This window comes from Drosophila pseudoobscura, chromosome 2, assembly GCF_009870125.1.
Source record: "Drosophila pseudoobscura strain MV-25-SWS-2005 chromosome 2, UCI_Dpse_MV25, whole genome shotgun sequence".
Classification (NCBI taxonomy): domain Eukaryota; kingdom Metazoa; phylum Arthropoda; class Insecta; order Diptera; family Drosophilidae; genus Drosophila; species Drosophila pseudoobscura.
Window position 1 is genome coordinate 1579073 of NC_046679.1, and position 12280 is coordinate 1591352.

Here is a 12280-nt window from a genome sequence, read left to right on the forward strand (position 1 = left end):
TAAAGTTTTTATATGCGTCTTATCGGACTGGGGCTGCGCTGCTCAATTAGACGGCGACGGCGGCGACAAAGACTCGGGCTCTGTGACTCTGTGGAAGCGGAAATGCCGCACGACACGCAGCCGAACGCCATTCAACTTAACTGCTGGCAACACATGCATCCCATCCGCAGCAAAGTTTCCACTTTATGGTTAACGCTTTCCTACGCAAACAAAGCTGGAATGAAGGGTGTAGATGTCGAGGATATTCCGACTACAGGATACCTGGTACTCGGCATTGGCATTCAACAGAAGCGCACACCGCTGGCAAAACTCTGAGTGTCATGAACATTGCACAGTCTTAAGGACCTTCCTCCTTCCGGCACTTCAAGGTTATACCCTTACTCGTTGAAGTTACGAGGTATCCGCCTACCTACACTCGCACCATTAGCGTTCAAGTGCAACGCCAGTTCATGCCCTGCGAAGTGTCGCCTCGCATTTGGCTTCGTCTCAATGCGTTTATTTGTTGCACGCGCTGGTGGCTGGTGGCTGGTTGCTGGTGGATGGTGTTCTTAAAGCGCTCTCAACTTTAATGCCGCTCGACAAATGTCTGGCCACAGGACACAGGACACAGGACGAGACCAGCCATAGCCATCAGCAGTGATTTGATGAGTCAGTTTCGGGTCAGCGCTTTTGGCTTTGTTCAGGGTAACACGATACGATGATTGTACAGGGGCACAAAAATACAGAGAGTGGCTGTTTATAATGGAGGAAGGCATACGTGTGGAGTGTGGAGTGTGGAGTATGGAGGCGAGGCTAGTGCCTTAGTGTGCATAATAGATTTGCAATGAATTATTTAATCAGAGAGTTGACGTTCAACAATTCAAATTGCCACAAATTGCGCCCCGAACTTTTGGCACTGCCTGCCAGCATTACAAATTCATTTGGTACGTGCCAAAGTCACAACGAATGAATCCAAATGGATCCCATCCAAATGATTTGCCGTTTGAACTTTCGGATACTCGTATGTTGCGCCAAAACTTTTGCACATAAATTATGCACTATTAAACGCTCATGGGTTATGCATATCCGCAGCAAGCAAACATAATTGAAAACAACAAGAAACCACTCTGACAACAATTAGATACATTTCCATTCAGAATTCATGTAACAAGATAGTTATGTATGTCCGACCAATCGTGCGAACTGATGTCAAATCGGACACTTGAACCCTACTATTTAGTTTGAATTTTGGAACTTGAGACTATAAATGCATTACCTGCCCCCTGCCACATGATGTGATTTTCGGTTCGGTATTCCCTATGTGCCTCAAAATGCCTAAAATTGATAGTTATATTTATTCAATGTGGTCCTTGGTAAGTTGCTAGCTTGAAAGCTATGCAAAGTTGACAGACTCGACCTCAATCAATATTGATGGGCGGGCATTCGGTTTACTGGGACTACTTCAGCATCTCGGCATAGAACTTTCTGTGCTTGAACTTAATTCTCAGCACACAGCTGCAATTAATTTATGCAAGAGGATTTAAGTGGGCGACAAAATGATCCAATCATACTCACCCAATCAGAATAAACGATATCATGTTGAGCGCCGCGCTGAGGAAGTTGAATCCGCCCGGATTGCTGGCCAGGGAGCCCTTGTAGATAGCCGTGTACAGGGGTGCGGCCACTGCATTCAAATTGTAATGGATAGGGATAACGCTTAAGGGGGAAAATCACTCACCAAAGGGTGCCACCGATTGAACAATGTTGCCAATTGCAAAAAGTTTACCTGCAATGCAAGATTTTCTAGTTCACTTGGAATGAGGGTACGTTTTTCATACCCGTATCAGAGGCTGGAACTATATTGGAGATTATGGTGCGACACATGGGGCCCTGAATGGAGCGAAAGACTCCGAGAACCACCGACAGATATAAGTGCCAGGGCAGGAAAGCAAAGCCCTTGGCCAGACTGCTGAGGATCTCCGAGATGTCAGAGAGTAGGGCCAATGCAACCACAGATAGACCAAAGATCTGCAAGAAGAGTGCAAGTACTCAATACCAAGGGGCTTTCCTGGGCGAAACCCATACCTTTTTAAAAATAAGAAAGCCTAAGAGAACTCCTATCAGAGGCACCGATTGACTGACTGTCTCAAAGATGGTGTATTCGCGAACAGTCAGGTGAAACTGTTGACGCACGTACAGATACATCACAGTCATAACGCCATCTGAGGAGACACCGTATCAATCATTCTCGTAGATCTCGTAGTCAGATGCCAGGGAAACACTTACCGCCCACAAAGATGGTGACACAGCCAGCCAACGTCACCAGCCAAATGATGGTATGCGCATTATTCTCCCTCCGCTTGAAGCAGGTACTGAACATATCCTTGACGTGTTTCAGACTGAATAAACCAGGTTCACTCTCCCCTTGGTCCTGGGGTTTCTCGGGTGGTTTATCAGCCTTCTCGGATACGTTCAGCTGCTGGTCCGAGATGGTGATGGTCACAGCCGCATCCTTTTGTTTCTCTGGGACATCCTCATCATCCTGCCGCATGTTCAGGCTCTCGGGCAAATAGAAAATTAAGAAGAGTGTGGTCAAGACGAGCATCGAACAGGAAAGACTCTGCACGAAGGCAGCACTGGTGGCGGCATAGACAAAGCTGGAGAGGAGCGAGCCGCTAGTGAGGGCCACAAACATAACCAGCTCCATGAACATCATTCTGGGGATAGGGAGATACTAGAAACCCTTTAAGGTGTTAAGGTGTTGCGTTAGTGTGGTATTCACCTATAGGGCCTCGTTTTAATATCCGATGTGTCCGATATGAAGCAAGAGGCGGCCACCGAAAACACGCACATGCCCCCAAGCAAGGAGTGCGGCACTGCGGCCAGAGTGTACCACCAGGGATTGACCATATAGTAGCTGGACATCCAGCAAATAGTCGATGAGATGACGGAAGAGGCAGAAAAGCCAATCATGGATACTATCAGCAGGGGCTTGCGTCCGTAGTGATCCGACCAGGAGCCTATAAAGAGTCCACAGATTGCAGGAACAATGCTCTCGAAAAGGGTGCGGATTAGGAACATGTTGGCCACGTACGATTGCAGCTCTGTTTCGATGGCCTGCCAGAACGGGGAGAGTACTATACATCAAAATTCTTAGGATAGTATTTATCTTTGCATCACTTGTATCTCTGTGGAGGCGTTTTTGCTATCCAAAAGCTTACAGTCCGTCTCGTTGTATCGAAAGGTCACTGTGCAGGTCTGGTAGATCAGCTGATTGCGCATGATTGTTCCTGGGGGATTTAGGGATTCTCCTCTACAATCTATTCGGCATAGACAAAATGTGACTCACCTGACAACATGTGCGAGAAGATCAGCATAAACACGACGGGTTCTACATAGAACATATTGAAGATACGTCCCCATTTCAGACTCTTCAGTTGTGCCAGCGATGCCTTCTCTACCATTTTCACAGGGCTTATATTTTATAATCAATTAAAATAGTCAGAGATTCAGCTCTCAATCTGATAACTCTTTATGTAATTTGTTATTCAACCTTCAGCAGAAATGTATCCACACGTTTATTCTGATCACAGCCGATTATTAATTATTGAGCTGGACTCCTCGCTTCGCTGGTTCCACAATTCACTCAGGCGACACGGAAGCAGCAACAGAATCAGAATCCGCAGCGGGAACGCGACAATTTTTGGTTCGATTTCGGTGGGTTTTCAAACACGAAATGAGCAGCCGCTCGCCACTCGCACGTTTATATAGTTTCGCAAACCTATTAGAATTTAGGCGATTTTTATGGGGATTTTCGTGCTGTAATTGCAGTCTCTTTACCATTTCCAAGCGTGTATCTACTGTTAAACAGACAGTATGCAATTTATTTGTTGATATGTAAGCTATGTGAAATCCAAGCACATAACTTTCACACTTTTGAGTACAGGGCTCTGCACTTAACCCTTTACCCCTTAACCCTTAGCCCCTGATGGGGAAACTTTTCTGGTGGCATGAGGCCCACCCTCACAAAATTGAGTAAAAGTGTTTTGTAGTCAGGCCGCGCCCAAACGAGCGGCAACTTTTCCTGGGTAAATTACAGGCGAACACTTCTGGGAACTCCCTCGTTCTCCCTCCGGGTCTTGTTTCACGCTTTTCCACTATTTTCCCCTTTATTGAACAGCATGAAATATGCATAAAGATTTTAAGTTTCGAAAAAAATAAACTCGGGAAGAACCGCGAGACAATGATACACGGTACTACAAAATCGTCTGAAATTTGATGTATAGGTATTAAAAAGCACAAGCCTGCACCTATGGGTCTTAATAAAGGCAAACAAATGGTCTTACTTTGCTTCCTCTAGTAGGAACGTTACATACACTTACTCAAGCTCAATATACCCTTCAACTGTGAGTACTCTGTATAAAAAGGGGAGAACAGTTTACCAAATAATTTGATAATTATTTCTGAAGCTTGGCTTCTTCTTGCAGCACAAAGTGGTGCTCGTTTGCTGGTTGTTTTTATGAACTGCCTGGGCTGGCCTGGCATGGTTGCAATGTTCTCAAACAAAAGATAGACAAATAGAGTCGGAGATACGGAGATGCACTGCAGCTTTGTTCTCTTTGGAGTGCATCACGCATACGCCGAGTATGCCGGGGCCATTGTTAACAAGCTAATTGTAAACTCTTCCGCTCGGCGTTTCGTTTTATTGTTGTGTGTCCCGGACTCGAACAGAACAAAAGAACAATATTAAAGTCCCGGACTGGAAGATGCGAATGCCCCAAAGAGGAGGAGTTGAGTTCACAGTTGAGGCACATGCTAAGTTCATGCCACTATTGTCTTAGATGGCATTGCGCAACATGCAACTGGAATACTGGAATGGGGCAACAACACTGTTGGCGATGTGTGCGGCATTTGTGCTGTTGACACAGAACCCACGACAACGGCAACTTGTGCAAACTCGGGCGAAAATTAAAAAAACAAAAAAGAGACAAAGCAGCCAGAAGAAGGGTAAGAAGGAAAAAATACCAGCCAAAAAAAACATAAAAGGCCAGAAAAGTTGAGCGGACGAAAAGCAATTTCTTGAGCGCAGCACGTGCACAAATTCATTTCGGTTTGCCTTAATTATTCCGAGATGAAATGGCAGAAGTACACCCAAATCTGTGGCCCCTGGCTCGACAATTGTTGAAGCTGCTACGTTCCAAGAATCGTATTCCCCGACACTTTTTGAGAGAAACGTGAACCAACACATATTTCAGCAGGGGCACACAGCCTTTTCAATTGGTTTCTTTCATCGGGAATACAGTGTGTATCCCATGATGCTACCGAGCCTTCTGTGACTCTATCCGAAGTGCGTCGGTGGAATAGTTGTAGTCTGACAACAGCGCTAGTTTCACTTTTAGCCTTACTTCTGGTGTTTCTTCTGCTGATGACTTATGAATGTTCTGCTTAGTAAATTTACTTTTCTCGACACGATAACCACCACCTTCTTGGTAGACACTCCAATAGCTAGTGGAACTGGGGATGCTGCAGCACAGATAAGATCGGACGATAGAAGAAAAGAAGAGATAAGATGCGGCTGCAAGTGGTATTAAAGGTGTTTATCTGTTGACTAGAAGATTAACAATTTAATTACATTATTTACAGTGAATATTTGTGCCCGAACAATACCTATGTACAGTATCAGTACATAAAGAATAGTAGTAGCACTTTAAAGATATAAATTTTCCATTAGCAGCTTATTATCACCCTTTAATATTGGGTAAGCCCACCGGTTGCGACAATTTTCAATTGCCTTTTTGCCAATTAAAATATTAAAAAATATTCCTTTGATGCGGGCAGCCTTTATTATGTCAAGTGTCCTTTGCAATTAGGCCGGCAGGGGCTTAGCGGCCTTAAAGTTTTTGATCCGCTTTAAGCCGCCACAGCTGCTGGCCATTCCGGTTGATGATAAATTTTCATTCTATCGATGCTCATTGCTGGATGCTCGATGGCTCTAATTGGCCGCCAGGACAGAAGACCATGTGGTTGAGCATGGAGATAGGCTTTTCATGCCACTTCTTCTTTCGCATGGTTTTGGCACATTGTTGAACATTTCGAGTGCGACGAGCTTTGCGGCCAGTTTGCAGCCATAAAACTGCCAGCCCCATTTTGCGGTGGCATTAGTTTTTGGCAGTTTTAATTGCCTGGTCAGGGTCCGGCCTTTTGGCTACTGTACCGATGGCCTGGTTTAGCGCTGCGTTTCTGTATTTTATTCGCCACAGTGTTTCCGCCATTACTCAACTATGAATGCCATATGGTCGTTATGTAATTGCCAAACAAATTAGAGCATTCATTGCCTAATCTCTTAGTCAACTCTAGATCTAATACTCCCTTTCATTCCAGATATTTTCCAAAAAGTTTAGTTCCCCGCACACACAAGCGGCGAGGTTTCTTCTGTTTTGTGCGAAATGTTTTTGACAAATTTCCGCACATCAAACGAATCTGTTATGAGCGTTTTCACAATTTTTGGCACATTACACCCACATGCCACAGCCACAGGCAGCATCCCAGTGCCCACTGGAGCCCACTGTTGCCCATTAGTCAGGGCAAATGTAGTAGAAACATATGGGTATCCCCGCTCTATACGAGGGGGGCAGTGCATTATTCGGGGGAAAATTAATGAACTCATGATGTAGACATGTCTCACTCGGATTACACACATTCCTCACGGCGCTGGAGTAGAGTTGGGGCACTCGGGAGGAGTCCTGGGCACATGACTCTTTTTCTTTGTTTCCTATTTGCATGTCTCGCTGCAATTTGCAGTTTCACCGCTCGACTGGCATGGGACAAATGCGATAAATATTTGATAAAGAACCTTTCTGCATCTCTTTGGTTCACTGACTCCACGGTGCGTCGCAAATTACGTTGAATTTCTCTCATTTATTTTCCATTTATGTGCTGAAAAACTTCCATAATCATAACTCTGTCCTGGCTTGCCATTGTTGCTGCCACGCCACGCTGCCTCCACGAATTTCCAAGAGTTTTCTATACTTTGGCGCGCCATGGAATGGAAAATCAATACATATTTATGGGTTCATGTTGTGGGTGCACGTACGAAATACCAGGCAGGGCAACACTTACTATGGCTATGCGGCATACCTAAGGAATACTCCTGGCTGGCTGGATGGCCAGCTGGCCATTTGCACGTATCGATTCATAAAATATCTCCAACCAATAGTTGCACATGTCCTGTCGAGTTACCCGTTCGGGTGTGCTTGGGAATGAAGGCGAAAAAAATAAGAGAATTCCAAAGGTGAAAGCGCATTGGGGTAGCAACCAGAAAAGGGACAAAAAGAGACCAGATAGGTGGGTTCTTTAATCGAACAACTAGTTGATCAGCACTAGACAGATATTCCTCTAAATGAACTAATAAATAACAGACATGGTATCCAGTCCAATCATTCTTGCCCCTTTCATGTACTCCCTCAACTACATAGCTTGCTCTTATTTCATTAATCTGCTATTCAAGCAATTCATTATTTATCTTCAATCAGTTTCCATATGTCCCATAAATGGGGTTTGCAGGGCTTTCGCACAGATACAGTTACAGATCCAGGAGTTCCTGTGAGCGCTAGCTCCCCCGTTGACGGTAAGCGGCTTAAGAGCTCCCACTTGTGAGTGCAATTTTCTGCAGTAAATGGATTTGGATTGGTCCCCACACCCCACCCCTCACCCACACAGCAGTTGCCACTAAGCCAGATCACAACGACAGCCAATGGCATTAGAAAACAACTAATTTAAAATGTAATTTTATAAGGGGAATGAAAGCGGAAAAGACTATGTCTAAGGCGAGACTTTGATGGAAAACTTTTGGAGCAAGGGCCAAGTCCCAATTGAGCGTAGCTTCAATTTATATTCACTTCATTCCACTCCACATCATTTCACTTAGTTTTCGAGTGAATGAAATCGAAATCAAAGCAAACATTCAGTCTATCGGTGCCTCGAGTTTGTTTAAATTTTTATGGCCTCAACACTTACCAGGTGCTCAGCAGTTCCTGGCAGTCGTTCCCGAGTCAAAGTCAGTGAAGTTTAAGAATAAATGAATGAATGAATGAAAGAACGAAGCCTTGCAATGGCAAAATGCACTTTTCCTCCTCTCAGCTCCCGGTTCCTCGCTCCTGGCTTCTGTTTCTGGTTCAGCTTTCACTCTCATTGTCTCTGAATTTGAATTCAAACTAGTTTTCCTCCACATTTCCTTTTCACATTTTTGATTGATTGCAATTGATATATATTTGTATGTATGTGTGTACAGGAGAATGTTCAGTGTGTTGTGAGAGAGTGGAAAAGTCTGCTTTGAAATGGTTACTCTTGAGTGAAATACCGATTGAATCTGTTCTTAGATACCTGCCACGACCTGTCGACAGGTCGTCGTCCAAAAACAGATCATTCTCCTGAAGAAGAAAGCATATGTAGAAATGTAGATGGAGCTTATAAAATCATCAGCAATGGGGTTGGACCTGTGATTCTTCACGAATCTATAGAAATCGAACGTGATGTCGTAGAGGGAAGGCTTGTGTACACTGAGTTATTGGTAAACAGAGAAGAGAGTAGTTGGAGGACATGTGCTAATATTATTTTTATTGACCTTTGCCCAGCGTTTTATCGAAAATGCAAAAATAATGATTGGCCTTTAAAATTCAACAATTTTAACTGCGTGCTCACGAGCAAATCTTGATAAGATCATTTGCTCAAAAATACCAGTAATCATTTATTGTAGATGGCTTTGTTAGTACCGCTAAAACCAAATAAACCAAAACCAAAGCAAATATTTTTACCACAGCACTGTTTCTGTCGCAGACAAACCAGTGTGTTTCCAGTAAGTAAACGCCCTCAGTAAATGGAAGGACATCGATACATACATATATTTAGAACAATAAGTGTCATAGTTGTCCAAATAAACTGTTGATAATATTGCCCATTCATTGCTTAACCACAGCTCGGTGATTTGCAAAAGATGTTGTTGCCTTATCCAAAATAACATCTTCCTGAATGACAAAATTGTATTAAGAGCACAGAAATTCCGTCTGGACTTTAATCAGCTGCTGAAGGCTCGGCTTAATTGCTACCCAGCCAAATCATTCAGAATGTCAATGCGCACACAATGTCTTTAGAAATCGCTATATCGTATGAGGGTCTAAGGCCGCCCATTGATAAGAGCCGGCCGGCTGGGTCGTGTGTCAAATCCAACGAAAGGCAATTTGATTTAGGGCCTTCTCCGCAGACTAATGCGGATTGAGGTCGCCTACAAAATGTCTATGATGGAGAGTGGTTCGGCATTAGAGAGCCCAGGGGGTTTGGCTGTGGGTGTGGTCGGGAGTTTCCTTTGAGATGAGGCCGGAAGACTTTCAAATGTAGAAACACAATGCCGGCGAGCGAGTTAAATATGTTTTTGTGGTATTGTTCGACTCGTAAATATAGCGGCCTTTAAGCCATTTTGGGGACCCTTTGTATTTGCATACGCCATTAAATATGCACAGCACACTGATTCCCCGGCCAATCCCAATCCTCTCCACAAAAACGGACGACAATAAAATGACCTATACTATAGATATACATATATATGTATTTATCTCCGGTTGTCAGCAACAAAAGGAGCCTCACTAAATGGCAACATCAAACCGAACAAAAGGAAGGGTCCTTGGTGGTAGGTGGATGGGTGGGTGGCATGGTTCCTGGCTTTTCTTATCGCCAGGTAAAAGGAGCCAAGTCAGCGCCTTTTGTTTCTGATAAATGACTGCCATTTGCGGCCCAGGCCCAGGCCCAGGCCCAGCGCCAGACCCACCGCCAGACCCAGCCCCAGCCCCAGACCATGCAAATCTATTCCGCAATAGACATTTGTCACGACTTCGATTCAGGACCACAACACGGCACTCGATATAATTGAAATTGTGTGCAATAAATGGAAATGACTTTGTCATTATTTGATGAACATGCGGACATGAACTTACGGACATAATCGCCCTTCCATTTGCCTAATTGGACTGCACTGTCCGTCCGATCTATGGCGTGGCTATCAGTGCCCTTGCAGGCCTTTGCAGTTGCTTCCCAATCGAATGCTTCCCATTCAAATTGTCTGTCATTTCCACTCATTTCCATTTTGCCGCTTCATCCGGGGCCATCCACGTTAATCAATACTGTTTAGAGCCAGACCAGATCTGTTTATTGAAATGTCATCGGGGTGGCGCTTCAGTTGACAGTTTTATGGGCCCCTAATGGCCGCCTGCGGAATTCGCTCTGTCAGGTAATGGCATTGGGTCCGGAGTGCGGATGGCTGTTGATGCTTCGCCGGACTCGAAGCAAATACCCAGATCATCAGGGCTGTGTTCCTGGTTAATTATCCCGAGTACGAGTACGCGTACGCGTACGCGTTCTCGTGCATTTGCATATTAATTGGAATTTCTGCTATTTGAGGAGCCACAAATTGTTGGTTTATTTATAAGTGAAAGCCAACACAGCCGCGGGCTACATTTGCAGGAGTTGCCATGGCAAATGAAAAGTCAATCTTTCTTTGGCGTGAAAAAGAAAATTGTCCTGCCCCTGCGTATCCTGAATTATTTATGCGGCTTTTGGGCTGCGGTTGAGTGAGTGCTTTGCAAACGTCGTGTGCTCTGCTGTGATGCTGTCAAAGCGAAAATCGACAGATGATTTTCCTTGTACTCCATTCATTTCAGCTTTTGCGCGATTTTCACGCAACATTAAGTGCTTTCCCACTCTCTCGCCCTCCCCCTACATTTCCCATTTGAATCACAATGAGAAAGCAGGGGGTCGGAGGATGTCAGTCGGCAGGTGACAGATTCAGAGTTTAACCTTTGGGCCTCCAATTTATTTCCGTGCTGCCAGCTGCCAGCTGCCAGCTGCTGCTGCAACGTGGGACCCATAATAGGATATTGACCAAACAGGCCGCCGCCGACACGGCCGTGCCGTGTGTCGTGACCTGTGGCAGTTTCAGCAAATATTTTGTATAAAAATAGCTCCCCCGATGTACTCCACACAAATATATATATAGGCTGGTGGGGGCGACACCTTGCCTACGTCATAAAGTGTTGATGGGCAATTAAAACTTGGCCAGTCCGAGCTTAGGCCAACCTGCAAGCCAAATTGAAATGCCTTTGGGGCAGCGGCCGGACCAGCGGGCGAGTAGCCACACATCGAGAGCCGCAAATCCGGGCTTAGCTTTTGAATCGAGTGCAATCAGGTTAAGTGTCCCACGCTTCCGCTTCCACTTGCGTTGGTGTTTCCTTTTGCCACACTGGCGGCACAGTGCTACCACTGCCAGACTTGACCTTAACCAAATGTTCAGTGGCATTTCCGATCATGAGAAACGAGCGTCATCGACTATGGGATAAGTCTTCGATCCATTTCAGAGCACAATCACAAGGCAGATTGTGTGAAACATCCATCAATGATTGGCGAGGAGGGCTTTGATTCGTTGAGAGAAAATTCCCAAAGGCTCTGCACCAGTGTGGCCACTGGGCACCTGCATTGTATTCGTATTGCGCATTCTGTATGTCGTCTTTTGTGTTGTTCCGCATTGTGCATTGTGTTTGCATTCCCACTGTCACTGGCATTGTCAGCACTGGGATCAGGATCAGACTGTCAGAGCTTCAGGAACAGGAGCGAAGCAGGACCAAGGCAGAGTTCAATTGTGTGGAGAACTGAATGTGTGTATGTGTATAGAGTGCAAGTGACGCCGAGGACAAATGGAAACGAATTGGTTTTACAATGCACACTTTCGCATCCAGCAAATCCTATTTGGCACTCTTTTTGCAGGGCTTTTTGGTTGGGCCCAGAGGCAGAGACCTGCAAGATTTATATGTGCCACTAATTTCTGGTTTCGACACAGACACCCACTACCACTCCCACTCCCACTGCCTCTCCATCAATCCACTATTCGTGTCCACTCACATGGCAGCCAGACCCCAAAAACAATTCAAACAACTTTTCATTTCGAGCTCTGGCTCTGGCTCTGGCTTTTCGCAAGCTGGTAGGTTTCGTCGCAACAGACATGTCGAAAAAAATCAATATTTGCATGCGGCTGCTGCTGCTGCTGCTCTGTGGCTGTGGCTTGCAGTTAAATGGGCAAACAACTGAACCAAAATGAATCTCCCCAGAACACACGATACACGACACACGAGGCAGACAGCCACAACCCAAGGCAGTACATAACAAAATAGTTGAGTGCATCGAAAGCGCAAAGGATTCCTTTTTTTCCTTTTTCCATTTGTCCTTTACCTTCCCTTTTTTCGGAGGGGATTTGGATTTA

At 45.1% G+C, this 12280-nt stretch overlaps 1 protein-coding gene across 1 annotated transcript; it reads right to left on the reverse strand.

Moving 5' to 3' along the window:
* Positions 1–1315: 1315 nt before the first annotated feature.
* Positions 1316–4232, reverse strand: LOC4800337 (proton-coupled folate transporter). The gene is made up of 10 exons (XM_001357538.5): positions 3820–4232; positions 3329–3760; positions 3160–3269; positions 2762–3096; positions 2266–2696; positions 2065–2201; positions 1818–2007; positions 1718–1765; positions 1555–1663; positions 1316–1494 (listed from the first exon to the last, which is right to left on the reverse strand). The coding sequence occupies exons 2-10, from the start codon at positions 3441–3443 to the stop codon at positions 1437–1439; spliced, it is 1533 nt and encodes a 510-aa protein (XP_001357575.3). The 5' UTR covers positions 3444–3760; positions 3820–4232; the 3' UTR covers positions 1316–1436.
* Positions 4233–12280: the final 8048 nt, after the last annotated feature.